Source organism: Nothobranchius furzeri, chromosome 4 (genome assembly GCF_043380555.1).
Source record: "Nothobranchius furzeri strain GRZ-AD chromosome 4, NfurGRZ-RIMD1, whole genome shotgun sequence".
NCBI lineage: Eukaryota > Metazoa > Chordata > Actinopteri > Cyprinodontiformes > Nothobranchiidae > Nothobranchius > Nothobranchius furzeri.
The window spans coordinates 71984417-72006445 of NC_091744.1; the positions used below are offsets into that span (position 1 = coordinate 71984417).

The following is a 22029-nucleotide window of genomic DNA, read 5'->3' on the forward strand; positions in this document are numbered from 1 at the left end:
CTTTCCCCTCTCTGCCTCTACCTACCCCCAGGTCTGTAGGCAGTCATAACTACACAAACTAAATACACCTAGCCATCTTTAAGCTGGCGCAGGGTGTTTTCTGTGTGTGTGGATATATGTGTGGGTGTTTAGCAGCATACCAGTGTGCATGTGCAGGATGTTTCCTGTTTAATGAACTTTAGATTAGATGTCAGACGAATTCCCTCTGGCAACAATCAGAGCAGCTCTCTGAAACGTGGTCGGGACCCTTTGGCTCTTGAAATGGGCCAAAGCAGTTTCAAACGCCAATAAATCACAGTAAATCTCAACCTTGGCCGTGAGTCTTGATGCCAAACATCCAGCAAGCAATCGCGCTAAAATCTTCCTGAAGCTCTCATGATGCAGAAAGCTTGTGTGCTCTGTTTGTGAGGTTTTCTAACATTTCTCTACATGAATAAAACTAAGACAAACTAATTCTCTACTAAAGGTCCACATGGGATTACCATTTTTTATTATTTAAGAATGATTACATGATTAATTAAAACAGAGGTTATCACAATTTTGGCAAATTCACCACAGACCTACTATAATTAATTGAACAGATTGCTCTTTCCTTTTATGAAAGCTTAAAAGAAAGCCTGGATCTTGAAATTCAATCTTTTAAACCCAGCTCACACAGCAGGATAATTATACCAAGTTTCCTTTCTGATAATCTAAAAGATTACAGTGTAGGCTCTAAAGATGATCTTATAAGAAGATCCTACCGTATGTGGTGTGTTACAAGTGTCCTGGCGTGCTTGGAAAAAGGTCCGGACTGCTCTGATAATAGAGCTAGGCTTTCAAACGTGTTGGATTGACTGATCTTTGGGGACAAACAAAGGTGCTGCCTGTTGAAAGTGGCGTCTAGCCAATCAGAGAGAGTGGTCACAAAAGCACGCAACACACTCCTCCACCAGGTTTTTTACTTTGAAGTGAAAGTTTTGCTATGGCTGCAGGCAGTGAGCAGGGGCGGATTTAGGACTGAAGAAGATCCGGGGCTTAACACACCCGCACGCACACGTGTGCGCGAGCACACACACACATGACACGCAATAGTCAACATCATATATATTACAAATCACAAATATTTTCAAATAAGACTCACAAACCTGAGTCAACACCAGTATCATCAAAGCTGGGGTTCTGCCGTGGTACCTTTTGTCTTAAAAAACGTCCTTATGTCCATCTTCACTCATGCGTTTCAGGCAGAGACTGTAGAATAAGCCGGCTGCTGAAGGGCTTCTTCTTCAGTGGTGGAGGCTCAGGCAGGCTGTATACAAACTACTGCCAGCTGCTCCCTCTCTGTTGGACTTTGGCACTGCATGTTACTTCCACGTTTTACATCTGGGGCTTTTCATAAAACATTCGGGGCTTGAGCCCAAGTAGCCGGGCCTAACGCCGCCCCTGGCAGTGAGGCAGCAGGCAGAAAACTCCAAAGGAACCAGTGACTCCGCCCCCTAGCCAATCAGCGGCCACAGTTGCAATGTCGGCCTGACTCAGCCTTGCCGGAGCAGAAAAATTGGAAGGAGGAATACAGAACCGTGCTTTTGGAAAATGTGGTCAGGCTGAGCTGCACCGGTCCGAGTTACTCTGAGTAGTGCTTGTCGAAAACTAGAAAGAAAGAAAAAAAGAAAAAAAGAAAGAAAGAAAGAAAGAAAAAAAGAAAGAAAGAAAGAAAGAAAGAAAGAAAGAAAGAAAGAAAGAAAGAAAGAAAGAAAGAAAGAAAGAAAGAAAGAAAGAAAGAAAGAAAGAAAGAAAGAAAGAAAGAAAGAAAGAAAGAAAGAAAGTGATCTTTTATATTTCTCGTCTCACCGGGAAATATCCATGAGTGAAAGCTATTTGTGTGCAGTGTTTACTGAGTTGCTGCACACTACAAACCATATGGCCAAAACTGGTGAAACCATTTTTTTTTTTATCACCACATGTGTGGTTTCTCATGCTTTGAAAACCACCCAACAATTAAAAAATCCTGCCGTGTGAACCGGGCTTCAGCAAAAGAATCAGAATTTTCCCAGACTCAAAAACCTGGAATTAATTTGACAATGAAATGCTGTGACAGGTGTCGACATTGACTTGTATTTCCTTCAGGTGTCAACTGAAAATAAAACATTATGACTAGTCTTTTGTGTAGATACATTTGCTGACTGGTATATTTGTTGATCAACCACTTAGCCTCTTTTATTTATTTTTTAGGGGTAAAGTCAGAGCAGATATGTGCTTTTTGTTTATTATTTTTATACAGTTTCACTTATTGTTGATTGAAAGTAGATAACCTCCGATGTCCCTTTTCATCTTCTGATGTAGTTTAATTGATAATCACTGCAATTAATCCCACTGTTTTCCCATTAAGAAACAGTTTGTTTAGCAGCAGCTAATTACCTCCAGCAATTGAACATCCACTTTTATTTTTTTACAGTGTAATTGCACCTCTGAGTAGAAACACAATAAACAGCTAAAGAAAATTACACATCATTCTCACATTTGTGTTAGATGTGGCTCTTACATATTATGCAAAAGCAGTCCTTTGCCCTGTTGTGTTTGGATTCTGCTGCATGACCTCAAGACTGTAGGAGATTTGTTTTTAAAGACAAAAGCAAGCAAGAACCTTAAGGCCTCAATACATCAGCTCTCTCTCTCTCTCTCTCTCTCTCTCTCTCTCTCTCTCTCTCTCTCTCTCTCTCTCTCTCTCTCTCTCTCTCTCTCTCTCTCTCTCTCTCTCTCTCTCTCTCTCTCTCTCTCTGAGCCAAGTCATTTCCATTCATATCCGTGTGATGGAAAAATTCACAAGGGATTAATTTTGGGGTCCAGCTGGGGCAACGGAGATGTAAGTGGGAGGAAGACAAGAATGGATGAAAGGGATGGGGGTGGGGAAAGAGTATGGATGGGGCTTGAGGACAGTGTGGTGTACAGTGTAGCATAGGCTGCACCGCATGGTATTGTCCTGTGATTGTAATGTTTATCACCCCCTACATCCCATCCACCCATATTCTCCTTCATGTATATGTGGGTTTAATAGTGACTAGGAAAGGCTGCAGGTTGATGTGTGTGTGTGTGTGTGTGTGTGTGTGTGTGTGTGTGTGTGTGTGTGTGTGTGTGGTGTGTGTGTGTGTGCGTGTGTGCGTGCGTGTGTGTGTGTGTGTGTGCGTGCGTGTGTGTGTGTGTGTGTGTGTGTGTGTGTGTGTGTGTGTGTGTGTGTGTGTAGAGTCTGCTGACAGGTTCACTGTCAGCAGGAATGCACGATGGTGATATATGGGGCTGTATGTCACTGGCTTGTCAGACACGTGCACATGCAGCCTGGTGGAAGAAAAATACAACAAGTAAACAAAACCTCGACATTGCATCTGCCTAAAACTATATATATGTATATATATATATATATATATATATATATATATATATATATATATGTGTGTGTGTGTGTGTGTGTGTGTGTGTGTGTGTGTGTGTATATAGTTTCTTATTTTTATTTTCACAAAATAATTTGCTCGAAAATAAAATCTCCAACAAACAGCCAACATAAACAGGCTGTGTATTTCAGCTAACAGTATAAAAGAGGAAGTTTAATAAATTGTGGTTTTTACTTTAAAAGCTGCTTGAAGTCAGCTTATAATGGGAGATAACAGCCTGGAGGTCAGAGGTCATCTGAATAATAAGATTTGAGCTCTTCCTTTTCCCTTCCCCACTAAGACCTCTGCTCTGTGGAACCTCATCAATAAGTGTGTGTGAGTGAAAACGAGGTGGTGCACCATACTTGTGAGTCCTTCATTAAATCGTAACTGTTCAAGTGTGATCGATGTGTTTATGAGTGTGTGCTGAAGCAGTCAAAGTGTCTCATGGCTGTGTGATGTGTCTGATGGGAAGTGAAGTGAGAAATGTTCTCCTGAGGGGAATCACTCATTTAAATATGCTTAATAAATGAACTACATGACTATGAACCATGTTTTTGGAGGTTTGTTGTAATTAGGAGTTGATTAGCTCAGCGGTGATGAATGTTGCATCAGATTTCATCTTCATGTGAAGTGAGCAATGTTTTTCTCCATGTCTGACATTCATGTTTACTTTTACCTCAAGGAAAATCTAATGAAGATGCTCTACTTCCCTAATTCTGCTACATTCAGATGAAGGAAATCTGTTATTGTTGTTTGGTCCTCAGCAGCTCTGGCACCTACAGCATCAGAGCCATCGATCGTGTCCACATGGTGTTGTGCCGAAACGTCTGTGTTGTCCCGGCCTGGCTGGGATCAATACTGTAATGTGGCAGAAGGTTCCAGTCTATCTACTTTTCTATCGGCGCAATGGTCATTTGACAGCGTGACAGGCGCAATACACTTCCAATTTGACAGCACAAATCAATGAGCTGGCCACTGACCACCGGCTTAACACACCTGACCATCTATTGAAAAGGCTGACAGCTGTTCTTGCATTATGGAGCATGGAGTAATTAGGTGTGATACATCAATTTATTCCATTTTACAGCTGATTCGCCAGCCAATAAAAAGTAAGTTATTTGTTTTACATCCAACAAAATGGATCTGAAAAGTATCTTAACCTGATGTCTGTGTGTTAAAATTGGCTTTTTTAAAAGAGGCAAATATATTTCAAAGGTTTTGTTTTGAGTTAAATGTGATTATTACTTTATTTTGGTGGATGAAGTGTTTATTATGTTTAGTTATGCTGAAAGAAAAAAATAATAAACGATCTTAATGACAATGGCACAGGATCCTGTTCTCCTTCAATTATTTGTTGTTGTTATTATTATTATAAAATGTGTTGAAAATAAAAGAGTGAACTTGGTACTTGGTAGTTGTTAGGTATTTTTATTTATTCAATCCAGGCGTAGCTCAAAGAAAGTCCAAACCACACAAGGGGGGTTATTATTGTTATTAATACCATTTACCAATAAACACAAATAATCAATAATCAGATTTTGCTAAACCGGAGAGAAAAAAGTAACACACCAGTTGAGGGAGGTCGGTTTAGTCTCTCAATAAGCCGAAGCTCATCAAAAGGTTTTATTCACAGATGACATATGACACACTAAAGATGACCACACCCACCCCTTCACAGACAGCAAACTTTCCCAGGTTCAGAGAAACACTCCGTCTGGACTTCAATAGGGAGCTTGTTGTGATAACAGAACTGCAGACTTACAAGGTCGACTTTCCCTGCGGCAGGAGCCGGTTAATAACACCAGATGGTTCCCAGACAAAATCATCTTCCATGCATACTGCATTTACCACGTTAAATGTGAATAAGGCTAATGAACTCTGTTTGAAAAAACAATACTATTAAAAAGTGAAGGTGAAAATCAGCTTTTTACCCAACAGTAGTCAATGTGTTGTATTATTATTTTTACCTTGTATGAGGTCTAAACACACGAATCTTGCTCTAAAATTCAGCTAAAGTAAAGATGAATGAATGAGGGCTACGCACACTTGCAGCATCGGTATGACCCCCACATGCTAGCACTTTTTGTAGGGATGTTCCTGAAAAGACACATTTCCTTTGCACTGACTCTGCAGAAAATCTGATGTTCAAAGCTTTTCTCAGCTTTTATAGCAGCACTCTGTTTTTGTGTGACTGAGTAGAAAATTACGCCTCAGTACTTAATGTCTACGTGTGTTTAAAACTAATGTCTGATTCATTTAGTATCATTTGTTATAGTACAGTTACTCCCAACTCAGTGTGTAATTCATCCATCCAATATTTAAACCTTTTATTTCTCAGGATGGTTGCAGGGAGCTGGTCTCCTTTTCTTCAGCAGTCATTGGGTGAGAGGTGGGGGACATCATGGACAAGTCTCTAGTTAATCACATGGCTATATAGAAACAAATGAGACACACACACACACACACACACACACACACACACACACACACACACAGACACACACACACACACACACACACTGTCATGTTCTGTGTCCCTTTGGTCCCCAGCCCCTCCAGGTTTCCCCCCCAGGTGTCTCTAGTTTCAGGTTTATTGGTTTGCTTATCTTTAGTTCTCTGTACATTTATGTTATTTAGTCGATATCTTCCTTTTGTATAACGTGATTCTCTCCCCCTTAGTTTATTAGTCTCTCCTGGTCATTTTGGTTCACACTCCCCTCCTCTGCTTGGTTTTCCCTTCCCATTTAGTTAATTGATCTCACCGTTCTCTCCTCAGTTCTCTCTCCCATGCACCTGCTCCTCGTCTCCTAATCATCCAGCCCCGTGCATAAAACCCTGTCTCGTCTCTCAGTGTTTGCCGGTCCATTGTCGTTGTCAGTGTTGTTCTGTTCCTCCTCGTGAAACACTAGCTTCTGCTCATAAAGTGAGCTTTTGTTTTGTAGTTCAGTGTTTTAGTTGCTAGGCTTGGCTTCCTGCCCCTTTGCATTTTTGGTTCACCGTCCTAAATAAAGGATTTTACATTTTACATTCGCTCCTGCCTTGTGTCATCTGGTGTTCTGCATCTTGGGTCCTAAAGTCCTCCTGGCTCAACCACAGACAGACAGACAGACAGGCAGACAGACACACACACACACACACACACACACACACACACACACACACGGATCAGCAGAAAGTGCAAACTCTGCATAGAGGCCACAGAGGGAATTCAAACCTACAACCATTTTGCTGCAAGGTGCGGAACCAACTGCCCCACTATGAAGCTATCAATGAATAATCATGCAAAATAATTGTAAATTCTATTCAGGTTTTTGGATAATAAGAAGTCTAAAGTATGTCAAATATTTCAGTCGTTCTTGTTAAACCAAATAGTTAAAAATGTAAAGTGTCTTAAACTTGAAAGAGTGTTCATGCTTTCGTTCTTTTTTAAACACAGAAACAGTTTCTGTGTTTAAAAAAGAACGAAAGCATGGATTTAGAAAGACACAGCAAGAACACACCTAAGATGTTGAAAGAGGGTTGTTATTATTAATAACAGAAAGCCACACCGTAGTGCAAGAATCCCCGGATGGTGGGACATTTGTTCTACGAGACTCAAGTCTGGCTCATGCTCATGCTGGAACATTTGTAGAAATTGTGTTTTTTTCCAGAGATCTATAATGGCTGTAATGACTCAGCTGTGCACAGTGAAGACTCAATGACTAGTAATAGTCCCTTGCTTGTCCAACCAGTTTACACCTCTGTCCTCCAACTAAAGCTCCCCAGAAACCTGATTTTGTAAAAAAAAATAATAATAATAATAAAATTATTTACTATTTACTTTCTAAATTTCCTGATTCGTTTAGGGAGTCAAATGTGAATCCTTCAGTGATAACAGTAGTCTCATCATTAGGTGAATTGGTTTAATGCTCCTTTTCTGTCCTATCTGGGTCAATACAAAAAGGCCAGTCTAAAAATAATTGAGAGAACAAAAAACAGCTAGAGAGCGAGTGCTTCACTTGGAGTCACGCAGACCTGGCTGAAAGGCTTGTGACAAGTCTGCTACAGCCACCTGAACCTCCAGTGTCATCTTGTCATGCTTGGGTCCAACAGCTGCAGCCGAGGAGAGGCTCTGGGCGGAGGAATGCCCTGAGTTTATTTACTCATTTTAGTTTTATCATGCCTTCATGGCATCCTTTGTGTTTCTGCAGCGATGGACCCGGTTACCATAGTAACATTGAGGTACAGTTCAGGGTGAAGATGATAATCTGAGAATGATTTTAGACAGCTGAAAACCCTGTCAGATGTTATGGGTATATTAGGAAGCTTTGTGCTGTCTCGTTGTGAGTTTGGGCGGGTCAAGCGAGAAACACGGTTTGTGTGTTTTTAGAGGCTGACTCATGCCTTGTATATTAAGAGAATAGATGGTGATCCAGTTGCTAGGCGATTAAGAGCCACAATTGTCCAGAGGGACAATAGCGGACCCACGAGTGCCCTCTCTTCTCTTTATCTGTCTCTCTCTTGCTTTCTTTCTCCACCTGTTTCAAACACACACACACACACGCACACACGCACACACACACACACGCACACACACACACACACGCACACACACACACGCACACACACACACACACACACACACACACACTATAAATGTACATTTTGTATGACCCCCTCCACCCTCACTCCTAACATGGGTGGGGACAAGGGGTTGACAGTCAGCAGGATGATCCAGTAAAACACTGTGTGAGAAGGGACAGACGGCTAAGGAAGCAAAGAAAGCACATGGAGACTGAAAATCTAAAAGAGACCTGCAACGAAAGGAACAAACGAAGCTGGAGGCAGTGAGGGAAAGTGAGAAACGGGGATGGGCAGGGGGAGAGAGATAAACCAAGAAGGGGGGGACCTTCCATGGCCACTGGGCATTAAAGCTACTGGACTCCGTAAGGGAAGATCACACAACGACTGACAGGTTGGCAAAAGAAGGTTTGGATTTGCCCTCTCGCCTCCTCTTGCTCCCCACTGTGTGTGTGCCTGTATGCCTCCACACACACACACATATACACACACACAGTGCACACTGTCTCTCTGTGTGCCTGTCAGTGCGCCGGGCTCTCTCTGGGTGGGTAGAGCCGTGGTGAAGAAGAGATGTTCGCTCTGAGGATGAGACAGCGTTTCTAACAGGATCTATTTGTGGATTGGGATAACACACAGACACAGCTGAGTGGGCTCAAGCCCACCGGAACCAACCCAATCAGCTATGGAGGGACTGCTGTCTCCAATGAGGACCAGGGTAAGTTTTCTCAGGGATCACAGAGAATTGCACCTACTGTTTCTTCCAAGAATCGATCTCAGAAAGACACAATTTGGACAGCACGACTCACAATGCGCTAGACTGCTGAAATAAATCAGTGCACGCTGCTGTCGCCGTGGTGATGCTTGAACTCGAGCTGAGAAGTTTCAGAGCAAGCAGCGTTGCTAGGGGTGATAGGTAGAGCCCTGGCTGACTGGAGGAGAGGTGTCAGATAGTGGGTGAATATGGTGACGGTTTGCAGACAGTCAAACTGCTGTTGTGGTTTGCATGCGTTGTGTCTTTGTGGGAGTTTCTGTGTGTCTACATTCATGAGGGGCTGATCTGGAAGAATGACTCAGTGTTTTAAAGTGGTGCCCTTCTCGTTTCAGTACAAACTGCTGGCATTTTGATTTAGGATTGAGAGGAAAAAAGAAGCAGAGACAAAGGTACAAGGGAGTAACTGGTCTAAAAATGGTGATTCACTATTGTTCTTGTGATGTATGACCTTTATTAGACACTCACATCTCCACACAACATGGGTGCTTGTAAGTTGCGTGCTGTGCTCAGCATCTACTCGGCACCGCTTCTAGGAAAGGTAATGATGGGAATAAATGATTTCTATGTAAGAGCATGAAAACCAGTGCTTTCACAGCTTATTAAAACATTTATCTTCATCTGGGTTCTGATGCAAGCAGGTGTTTTATTGTGTTTTAGGTGAGTGAGAACAAATTTGGAAGCTACAAATGTGATGTTAGAATAAGAGCATTGCAGCTTATTCTCATGTAGCAACAAGTTAAAAGAAAACCAGATAAATGTTCAAATTTAAACTTTACAAAAAATATTCCTATTTCCTGGAATCTTAAGGATACCTGGCTTTACATTGTCCTCCCTCCCTCCCATCCCCCACCCTATTTTATCCCCTCTGTCACCGACGACCCCAGACAACCCTAAATAAATTCTTGATGCACTCTCCACCAAGCTCAGGTGATAAAACATTAAAAATCCTCTTTCTTCCCATATCCTGTTTGTTTCTGTCATAAAATCCAATTGAAACCGTGAGATTCCCACTCCTGTCATGACTTTTTGGGAATGCTATGAAAGGTTTAAACCACGGATGGTGTTGTGATGCATGAGTACTCCCATCTGCTCACCTCTCTTCCTTAACCCGTCTAATTCTCCGCTCCTCATGTGTTTTAGCCTTGTTTTTGTGCATTATAGGATTATTATGCATGATAAAGTTTGGCTCTTATCTACCTGTCTGTCTTTTTGCTCTTTGCTTTGGTAGGTGATAGGAGCAGAATTAGCAGTTCAGTCCATCCAAAGAGGATCATTATAGATTTGGCTTCAGAGATATGGCACATCAAGCCTGTTATATCTGCAGTCTGCTGCCTTGGTCAGATTTGCCAAAGAGCTAATCTAGCCAAGGCATTTTTAATAACTAAATGACTTTTTTCCTTAGCATTTATCTTCATCAGCCACGTTGAGCTTCCCATGTCTGTTTTGGCATCAAAGTCAGTTTGGTAGATTTGTGAATCGCAGCACGGTGATCCAACGGAGGAGTCTGTCAAACTTTGCACCACATAATCTCCTTCTACTTCACTTTCTCCAACCTTCTGAGATGAAAGGTGGAACCTCGTCAGGACAAGAATTTTGATTTGGTTTCTTTTTTTTAGCAGATTTTCAGTCAAATACAAAGTTTAGAATAGTGAGGTTACCATTGATTTCATCAGAAATGTTGGGGGAAAAGGGTTTAAGGTGACAAAACTCACTAGGATTGTTTTTTCATTTATTTTTTTGCTATTTCAAGTTAAAGATGTAGAAACAAAAAGCATTTTTATTAATTGTCTTCGGACAAAACGGAGGTGATCTTTTTTTAGCTTCTATATTAAGCAATGAGTGCTGCATTATTTTGGGAAAAGATGAAATTTTGAAAAAATGCAACAAACTCACTTATTCTTTTATCCAAATACTCACAATAAAGCTTCACAATATGCAGCATTGTATTACTGCTGCGATACAAGTGTGAGTGAAGGTTACGGTCAGTAGGTCATAAATTATGAAGTGTTAAGTGAAAGAAGAGACTGAAGACAACAAGAACAGATGTCATCATCACAATATTTAAGACTAATATCGGTGTTATGGGTTTGTTTTGGATATTTAACAGCTCTAGCAAATATGGGTTGACTGTGGGTGTTTAGAGTATAATGTAGGAGTTCATCCTGTTGCCAAAGTTAAAATGTTGTTTGCATGCAGATCAGGTTTGTTCATTATTCTAGTATACAGTTCAGCCCTAAACCCAAGAGCAATAGCAAGTAAATGCTGCACAATTCTACAAATTTCTAAGATCCCTAAAGTAGAAAATTTAGCTGAGATGGTTTTATCATTTGGATTTGAGAAAAGCTGCAAGCTCCTGTTTTATCTTCTCCACCCCGATACTCCCCCTCTCCTCTACTGTGAATCTCTACTTCTGTGTTTCTTCTCAGTGTGACGGTAATGAGCGCTGAGGCAGAAAAATGGGATAAAATAGGCATCAGTGAGCTGTGGGTCTGCGCTGGCCTCGTGTAGGAGCACGCAACTCAAAAGCAGGTCATCAAACAGGAAGCAAAACCTGTTGGAAATTAACGTTTTACACCTATAGAGTAAATAATTGATCATTTGTCTTCTTTTGCCACATAAGAACTCACTTTTTATCTCAGACCTGAAAAAGTTATCTCTGTTCAACTTTGCACGGGATCCTCTTCTCATCTTTTAGTAGTGAAGATGAGAGGCTCATTTACATCCACAAACTGTATCTGATCAAACAAAAACACCCACAGACTCTAAAAAAGGGAAGGCTGAGCTCCCCTCTGGTACCCCCTTGTTTTTAATGCATGCATATAGGTCAGTAGGACAAGGAGCTCAAGCTTCATGAGTCTTCTCTGGAGAACACGTCAGCTCTCATGGTGTTTTGTGTGGGTTGTCAGTTCTCCAGTCGGCTCCTGTGTGTAAATAAATCAATAGGGAGTAGTTATCAGGGGATTAACCCTGTCAGGGTTCTATCAGTCTAACCAGAGATGCTCCTCTGTGTGTCTTCTTCCACTCTTGTTTACCTGAAGGTTTGGTTTCTGTCTGCACTCCCTCACATCTCCTGTTTCTTTCCTCTGTTGGTCATTTCCATCACTCATTTATCAAACTTGTTTCAATAAGGAATTGAAAAGCATTTTTCCTTCCTCCTTCCCTTCTTGCGCCGCCTTGCTTCATCTAATGGCGGACAGGCATGATGGTTAAGGTCATGGTGGTGAACAGGGGAAAGCAGCAACTTAGAATGTGACCAGACCCATAACTCTGAACCCAAACGCCTCGCTGTACGGGTGAAAATAATTAGAGTAGAAAGGCAGAGCTGGTGGGTTTGGGGTCTGTAGCACAGGGTGGGACTGCCTCTGGCAGCAGACTCAGACATTTACTATCTCAGTGCACAGCAGGTTAGCTGGCAGCATGTAAAGGCCAAACTAAACAGGAGCCCTTGTCTGGTGGCTGGAACCGCATGAGGCATGTGAAAATACACACACATTGGGATAGAGACACACACACACAGAATGTGGAGGTTCATCTCCCAGCTGTCACTGTAGCCTTCCAAGTTCAATGTCAAGGTTAGTGTCAGTTGGAACATGAACAGACTCAACTAATCATCTATGATGCTAATATTATACTAATGACATCTTTAAAGATGAAGATCTTTAAAGAGGAAGCTCACTGAAAGTTTTTTTACTCAAGACTGCTATAAAATCACTGGCACTAGTCAGTGACTCGACGCAATCTGCTCGTTTCCTCAGGAAACGTTTAATTAACTGACATAATGAACTGAACTCAATTGGAATGTGTCCTTTAAGAAGTTCCTTGAGATGATGCTTGTCAATATTTGGTGCTATATAAATAATCTGATTTGAACTTTTTTCATAACATGAGCAATCACTCTGAGTTTCACAAGCAGTATTTTATCCCTATTTCCTGGTATAGTCCAATAGGCATTGACGGGGAAGCGCTTTGATGAGAAAAACATGTCAATTGTTCCTTACACTGAAAAATTAGCATTCATGGACTGGTTCTTCTTGGCTCGTGACAGGGAAGGCTGTTATTGATTTTGCTTCCAGGAAAGAAAATCTCAGCTAGTTGAAGGTAGCCGTTAGCATTAGCAACTCCACAACACAGCAGAACTCCTTCAGGATTGTGTTATTTGTGGAGCTAAAACATCAATGTTGCAAAGTCAGTGGTAGAGTCTCTTTGCTGTTAGACTATCAGAGGCAAAATGTCCATGTATCAGGAAGTAAGAATCCAAATGCTGCTGTGTTTTGCTCACCTTATACTGCAAATGTGCTGAAAAAAAAGAGTGAACTTGGTATTTAACTTGGTAGTCAAATTGTTGTATGAGGGGTTGTACTGTTCACACAGGTAAAACTGCTCTGATTTAGCAGTTTTATCCATTTCAATTCCAGATAGATATAGATTAAATATGATGCAAAATGCTTTATTCAATAACTAAAATACGAATGCTGCTCACAAAATTCCACTAATTTCACAGTTTAAAGATTCTTTTCTTCTCATTTCAGCATCCTGAGTTTAAATGTGTTCCTCATCCAAATCAGTTTGATCATGTGTGTGTGTGTGTGTGTGTGTGTGTGTGTGTGTGTGTGTGTGTGTGTGTGTGTGTGTGCGCGCACTGATTCTTGTGCCATGTCAAGTATGTCAAACGCTCCCTCATCCCCTAAAGTAGCCGAATGATGAGATTAATTGGGATGCATTCGAGCAACCCAAGGAAAAAATGTGCATTATGTTTGATGTCGTCATGGAAACACATGGTTCAAGTTTTCCACTTCATTGGCTGTCATCAGTTTACAGGCATGTTTAAAATAATTTCCAATATCGATGCACACTTATGAAAATTTCACCCTAATCCAGACTAGTGTTTGAGTGTGAAACCCATGTAAATTACATTAAAGTGCCTCCACTTATGTCTTTTGACTCTTGTAGGGTTTGGTAAAATGAGTGCTTTAAGAGCTCAATACATATACTACCTCTACTTATGACCAATAAGCTGTGATACTCTATCTAAATATAGAATATCAACCCTGCTTGGTCTTTACTGTGTTTATCAGAAGATTCTAGGATTCTTTGCTCATTAAGGGATTGTACACGCTTCGTTTTGATTCAGAAAAGAGTCAGGTTTATAAAAGTAATAATTTATTTTACAAACAATTAAAACATGACAGGTTAACTAACATTTACTGTGATGGATGGAACTAGATGTGATGTATGAACCTATGTGTGAATGCGATGTTATCAGAACTTCCGTATCTAGGAAAGCTGAGTTCTGGATGTAAAAGAATTTGGTTTGCGTTAAGCTATGAAGTTGATTATTATCAAAACACATCAGACGCTATCTGTGTGTCTACTTCACCCGTTTTCGGAGACCGTCTTGATGGATCCGAAGGTCAGAGAGGTCGGATGACCTCAGCACCGAAGGGCTGTAGAATACCGTGGCACCAACTCTTCAGTCCAGAGATATCTCGGGTCATGACAGATGGATGGAACCGCACGTCTGGAACTCTTAAGGAGTCTAAACAATATCAGCTTGTTCTGCAGGAACTGTTTGCTGTATCAGCTTCGCAGGTGCAAAAAAGACTTTGATGACGTGTCAAAAGTCTTGCTTCAGATGGTCGGTCTGAAGCTTTCTCTAGAACTGATGAATCACCAGAGTGATCCAGTTTCAATGTTCTCATGTTATGATTTGTGTAGCCAACCAGAAGTTGACAAGTTGAGGAATGTTACCAAGACAACTCAGAAACGCACCTTCCTTGACACCAGATGCTCTGACTGGGGTAAAGGACTATTTATGTTTATTTATTTAGCAGACGCTTTTATCCAAAGCAACTTACAATTTATAACCTATAGGGCATGTTGTGATCTGTGGGGAAACCGGAGTACCCGGAGGAAACCCACGCATGCATGGGGAGAACACGCAACTCCACGAACAAAGGCCGCTGCCGAGTTTCGAACCTGCGACCTTCGTGCTGCGAGGCAACAGTGCTAACCACTGCGCCACCATGCTGCATTAAGACTGCTGTTGACTATTTATGTGTCATGGTTTTAATTTAACCTTACTTTGTCCTTGTGTGAGTGCAAATGGTGATGACCTTGTCATATCAACATGCTGAAACACATTTCAATCACTGTAATCATAACATAACATTCATTTCAAACTTCAATCATTGAGCACAGATTAATGAAACATTTCATTATATTATAGTTATTAAAAGCAGCAATAAACAAACGTTGAATGATTATCTAGCTTATAAGTTTTTGAAGTTCATACCGGCATTTAATTTAAGAAATTATCTGGGCTGTTCACTTATTTGGAGGCATGACGAATCCTGTAGGATGATAAGGGAAGCTTGGACCTTGACGAGAGAACATTATTGTTTACAATTCGTTATCTGTGTTCAGAGCTGCAGAGAGGCTCTGAGCTCCAGCTGATGGGATGAAGGCAGGCCAATTTAAAGGGAACACATGCAGTCTCGTGTCTCCTTTTTGACCAGATGTTGAATGGTCGAACAGTACCTAAAAACTGACCATTGCTGGACGTTACACTCTATTTGTGTAATTGCAGAAATTAAATGGACCTAAAGGATATTTTGTCCTGCTGTCATCCTGAAGACAAATGCAAAGTCCTATTTGCATTGGAAGGTGTTCATGAATATACACAGAGACACCCAAAAAAAATAATAATAATAATAAGACAATTATTTTAAATGGAAAAGCAGCAGAAAGCAGCTGTGAGCACGGATAAAAATAAATAAATAAGACCATTGTCAAGTCTTGCCTTAACTTGTGTAGAATCCCCGCTTGAAAGGGATGGCAGGGTCTTTGCAGTTTTATATGACTGGGTTTTACTCAAGGACCACACAATTATTCCTTGTCATCTTCATTTTATTTTCTTGTTTTGTAGAAGGCTTAGGATTGTGGTTGGTCTCGTGCGGGTAAAAACCTCGGCTGCCTTCCTGCTGCTTAAATCAAGACTCTGCCAGTTCCACACAGGCTTGCCACATAAGCAAAAGTGCTTCACATGGGCCAAGGTTTGGTACCTGTGATTGTCTGAGTACTGAAAAAACCGGGCGTCGGTTGGTGCATCACCTTTTATAGTCCTGATCCTACCACTGCCAAACACAGTTCCACCATAGTTGTTTCTAACTAATTTACATTTAAGCAAACAAATATTACTTCCCCATTAACCTTCTTTTATTAGACTTCAAAAGATTTTTTTCTTCTTTTCTCCTTTAACAAACCAACTATAATAATAATTTTAATAAATATTCACTAATTAACAAAAACAGTTACAAACCACCACGCACACATGCATGCACACACACACACACACACACACACACACACACACACACACACACACACACACACACACACATACACACACACACACACACACACACACACACACACACACACAAACTTGAATTTCTGCCCATATTAGAACCTTGTACTGACTGCCATTAATTTTAGTAACTGCATTTATTCCTAACCCTTGTCCTAACCAATGTATCCCTAAACCTGATTGTAACAAAGACCCAATTCACGCCTTACCTCTAAACCTAGACCTGAGTCTAAAAAAAGGGGTCTGCCTTATTAGGACCAGACTTTGGTCCCCATAAGGCCCATCGGTCTCTAGAAGGTTACTGAATATGCCAGAAGCAGTCCTAAGTAGAATAGTTAAACAAGTTCACACACACACACACACACACACACACACACACACACACACACACACACACACACACACACGCACGCACGCACGCACGCACGCACGCACACACACACACACACACACACACACACCAGTTCACATGGTTCACCTGGCTCCCCATAGATCTCCAGTACAACATTACATCAAAGCAAAGAGAAAGCACCATGTAACTGTACACTTCAAGCACCATAAACACAAGCAAATTGTGAGTGCACAATTACAAAAGCCATATTTAGTTAAGGTTTGACAATAAATAAATAAACATACTTTATCAACACATTTATTTCTGGTATTTCATCTGATGATCAACTTAGTTTCGACTTGGTAACAAAGCTGATACTCTGAAGGTTTGTTTGAAGTGCCTCTCGGAACATTTGAAAAGAAGCGAGAGAGCAAATTTCTGCAGGATGTCTGTTTCAGTTTTGAGGAGCTTTCACATTAAAAGTGTTTTCCCTTCTTCTCTGCTTACTCTAGGATCCGTAAATGTGACAAAGGCGGCAAAATGAGCTAAAAGGTACTAAATATTGTTTTAGGTAAAAGGGATAATTATGCATTTAAAGACCAGTTGTAACCAGCGATGTGAACGTCTAGCTAAAAGTGTGAGCCAAGACAGCTGTTCATACCTCACACAGTGGTGTGTCCCATAGGGGCAAAGAAGAATGAATCGACACACACTGTTACAAACCACATCAAGGGAGTGAAGACGGGTGTTTTGATAAATAATATCATCATCCCTAATTGGTAAGAGCAGCTGAGAGACTATTCTTTTCCTGGCATGGAGAGTGAAACAATTGATTGACTGATATATGTTTTAGATGGAAATTAGGGTTCTCTGACTGTAATATTGTGTGTTTAAAGGAAACATATCCAATCAAACACTTGGGTATTTAAATGTTTCAACTGGTTCAAGTGGAGATGCATCTAAAAAAGCACAAATTAAGATTATTACCTGAATTTGTCAAGTTTTACCTCCAGAACAGCAAGGAACATGATTTTGATTTATTTAAAAGATGTTTGTTGGATGACAGCCCATGCTGAACATTTTTAAAATCACTTTGTAAGATGTTGGCTTTGCACAATAAATAATATTATCATCAGCATAGAGATGAATATCACAGTCTGAACAGCTGAGTGGAAGGTCTTTGATGAAAATGTAAAATAATAAAGGTGCACTAGAGGAAACCGGAGGAATACCTTTGTTTATGCCTTTAAAATCAGACTGGTTGACATCGATGATGAAATTAGGAAATGAACCATAAAAGTGAAGATCTAGAGAGGCCAGTAGCACACAGAAATCCCACCCCTTTGCTCATTCCCTTTCTCATTTCTCTTCTGGTCAGCCACCTTGCATTTTGGCCTTCCTACTTTCTGTATTGTGTACCCCACCACTACCAAAAACTGCCTTTTGTGCCATACTACTTTCACACTGCAAAAATCGATTTTCGAGAAAGTTAAAAATCCCTTTTAAAAAACATTTTACCGCACTTTTGTCTAAAAAAAACAAACATGTTTTAGGTACTGCTCAAGATACTAGCACCATGTCTCTAATTTATACTGGTTTGGTTCAACATCTGCAATAAGATAATTTTTCTTGTTTAAAGAGTAAGGCCACTTCAACAAATTCTTAATTTAGGTTTCTTTTTGTGTAAAACTGTATTCTGCAGTGAAATTTTAGACATTATCAGCAAATATCAGAGCCATGTTTGGAATTTCTGCTTAATAAGTGTCATAATTCTGGGGTCTCATTTATCAAACATAGCGTAGAATCCTTACTAAAACCGTACTTAAGCTCAGCAAAAAAAAAATTTACTTACGCCAAGTAGGTTTGTGATCTATCACAGAAGTAGAAATTGAATTACCAGTGGGTGAGATGGAGAAATGAAAGGAAGTGCTTTTGCAAAACAAATAAGAGAAAATCCACGGAGTGGCACAGCGTTGCTGAAGCCGTCAATGTTGTGAATTCTTCAGAGAGATCTGTGGCGGATGTAAAAAAAAATGGTCCAATCAGGATTCGAATCCCCAGACTCTCGGGTGAAAGTCACGCACGCTAACCAGTCAGGCAAACAGAGATCTCCCCTGTACAAGAAGCCAGGGCGCATGATCAATCGAGTCACAGTGACAGGACACACACTGTTACAGACGCATGACATTCTGTCTCAATCTGTCCCCTGTCCGTATTCTACGCTTCAGGCTGTGTGTGCGTGTGTGTGTTTGTGTGTGTACGTGCTTGTTTGTGTGCGTGTGGGGGGTCTTGTTCTGTGTGAAAACAAAGCAGTACAAGTGATAATGCTGCAGGATTTCATAATTTTATCCTTCTCAGCAGCAGCTCTGCAGGTGCTCTCCATGTCCAAAATGTGCATAAGCCAGGTCTTTAGTCAACTTAACGTTGTGCACATTTTTCCACTAAGTTTTCTTTCATAAATCCCAAAGTTTGCGTGGAAAGTTGTTTACGCAGTTTTCCGACCCCGTCTTGTGCGTAAGCAAGCTTGATAAACGAGGCCCCTGGTCTTTAGTTTGGTTAGATTAATTCTCTCTCAGCACCCCAGTATCTGCACACCTGCTTCTCATCAGTTAATCTTCTCACCTGTTCTCACTTTGTAATCACAGTTTAAAAGCTCCCTGGTTCATTTGTCAGATTTTCCTGTTTTCGCTGCTGTTTTTGCCGTCATTTGTCCTCGTTCCTTGTGCTGTGTTCTTTACAAGTGCTTCATTTTACTTCCTGGATCTTTATGAATATTTTGAGTTCACTGATTTGCCTCCTGATTATCAACTGGCACCAATGGTCCAACACCAACCAAACATCACAAAATGACCTTTATTTCAGATATAATTGTTAATTTTCAGTATGCTTTTAGAAAAAAATGGTCATTCTCAGCCACTTGAGCCCTATCCTTAAAGTTAACATAATCTGTGTAGTTGGCTTAATTAAGAAAATGAGTCCAGTAGAAAGCATTTTAAGGCTGATAATTTATTCAAGAGATTTTAATCATATTTAAGAATGATTCCTGTTAGTGGTGCATATAGTTTGCTAATGTATACTATCAACAAAAAAACAAGCTTGTGAGACTTCCTGGTCTCCTGCGGCAGACTGTTCTGTTCCAGTTCTGACCAGACTGCATGCACCTAGGTAGACGAGCTTCACTACAATTACAAATGCAGCCTGGAGCTCAAGGTTGTCATCATTCCTCTAACACCAGAGACTCAGGTTCATGCCCTGACTGCAGAGTTTTTTTGCTTCTGGCCTTAGTGTTTTTTGAGCATTATTAGCAAAGTAATGTTCTTGAAGCCACAAAGGAGTAGATCTTTGTGTAACAGCCATTTCTGGTTGGCTATAGCACCCATTTGGGCTTTAACTGCCTACAGGGGATGCTGAGAGGACAAAGAGATGAAACAACATACCGGTCCATGTTGATCATAGCTGTTTTAAGGGCCGACATGAGGAGTTAGCCGCAAGAAAAGCAGCATGTTGGAAGGATTTTTGTGAACATTGGGGAAAAGAAGTAAACACGTATCAATCTTCAAAAACTCCTATGCAGTCGTTAAATAGGTAAATATTGATGTGCTGCTATTGAATAAATTGCATTGATGTAAAATTTTGCCCTATTATCTTTATTCCTGTTAAATCCATATTTTAAAAGTCTGCAAATACTGAAAATAAACAACCTTAAAATTTAGATTTTCCACACATGTTTTAGGCTCATCCACTCCAGTTCATTTACATAAATCACACATAAAAATTTAAAAAATCTGGTAAACGTTTCATCAATCCCGCTCCGATTTTCCCTCCGCTATCTCGTAGCTCTTTTATTGATTTAGCCCAGCTTCAGCACAAACACCGTGCACCAATTTTACATTTACAGTTTTCATGCATGAGTGCACTAATGACTCTTTCATGGTTTACATCCCCAGCTGCTCAAGGAGACGACGACATTAAACGCTTTCCTAAACCAATGTGTTTGTTCTAAACATTCACATCCAGAAACGGGTGCGTGCATGCTGCTACATTTACATGCTCCATAACATCTACATGCTCAGCATCAGCTTCAGACACATGGACCCATATGTTGCTGCCAAACAGACTTATTGGTGTTGTCATTTTTGCAGAACCAGAGCCGGGCTGAGCAGGTTCCGGGCGGATGGATGGATGGATGGATGGATGGATGGATGGATGGATGGATGGATGGATGGATGGATGGGTGGATGGATGGATGGATGGATGGATGGATGGATGGATGGATGGATGGATGAGTGAGTGAGATGAGTGTTGTGGAGGTAGTTTTAAAGTGGAAGGTACTTTTTTATACTGCAATCCCTGATGCAACAGTTTGTAGGAATAATTTGTTTTAAACAGAAACATCTATATTTAATTTGCCTAACACAAAATGAATTTCTTCCTAGATATATTTGCACATTAGTTTAGTGATTCCCTCAGAATGTTTCACCTTCTCAGAAAAATCAGGCATCTTTCTCATCTCCCTTTTTCTAAGTACTCCACATTCTTGGACACCTTTTTATCACTCTTTTTTCTTCTTCTCACCAACAGTCTCAGTGTTCATGAACACTGTATTGTGGTTGCCAAATACCCCATTATCACCTCTCTCCCATGTGTAGACAACCGCCATTATGCCGAATTAAACTCAAATATGAAATCAAGGTTGCCAGATTGATGCTCGTCTGTCCTCAGAGGAATACTTACATCATCCCGAGTGTCTCTCTGACCCTCGCTGCTCTCATTATAGCTTGTTAAAACAATTAAAGGTGACGTGTTTCAGATTTATACCTCACCCTTGTGTGTGTTTGGGTCTGAACCTGTATGGGTGTGTTTTATTCTGAACAGATGTGAGCATCTGCCATTGCTGTTAAGGCCATTAATGTGTGTCTAGGGGTGCCTGGATGTGGTTGGATTTTCTGAACCAGCTGTCGTTTTGTTGCAGTGTATTCTGTTTACATATTTGAGAACTGCAGGTATACCAAATAAACAAATATTTTTGTGAGACAGAAATAACTTGTAAAACTGCCTTACTGGAATATAGATTACATGTTTCAATCAGTGTGCAAATATAGAAATACCGCCCAAAATTTTGTTTTTATTGTCTGAATATGATTTTCTAACACAATTGTACTATGATACTTCTCACTCTTGATTTTTTTCAAGAATTAAAGAAGACCCTGACCCTAATCACCCAAAATGAAAAGAAAAACAATGGTGACGTTTTACGTGTAAATTGGCAATCTCAGAATAAAATATGTTCTAACATTTCTAAATAAAAGATAATACAGAGTTTCATAACTTAAAAAAAATCAAAGTAAATTGTAGTGTCCCTCAGGGATCTATTGTTGGAACCATGAGGCTTAAAGTTCAAATTTTAAAATGATCTGCCAAAAATGGCAACCATGTTTTTTTTTAAATATCCAGAATAATAAAAGTGATTGAATTGGGTTCCTCTGATAACAAATACCCCATCTAAGAAACACATTCTTGGTCATCGCTCAGTTACTTCAGATGAACAAATTATCTTCTGGTGCAAAATGTAATTCTTATTTTGAAAAAAAAA

At 40.4% G+C, this 22029-nt stretch overlaps 1 protein-coding gene across 2 annotated transcripts in view; it reads left to right on the plus strand.

Moving 5' to 3' along the window:
* Positions 1–22029, plus strand: part of frmd4a (FERM domain containing 4A) — a 123511-nt gene that overhangs the window by 17951 nt on the left and 83531 nt on the right. The window contains exon 1 of one of the 2 annotated variants that reach the window (XM_054733629.2): positions 8307–8682. The exons of the other annotated variant lie outside the window; for it this stretch is intronic. Coding sequence (XP_054589604.1) covers positions 8650–8682 — 33 coding nt within the window. The 5' untranslated portion in view covers positions 8307–8649. Of the gene's footprint in view, positions 1–8306; positions 8683–22029 lie in introns of those variants that run through there. 2 annotated transcript variants of the gene reach the window in all.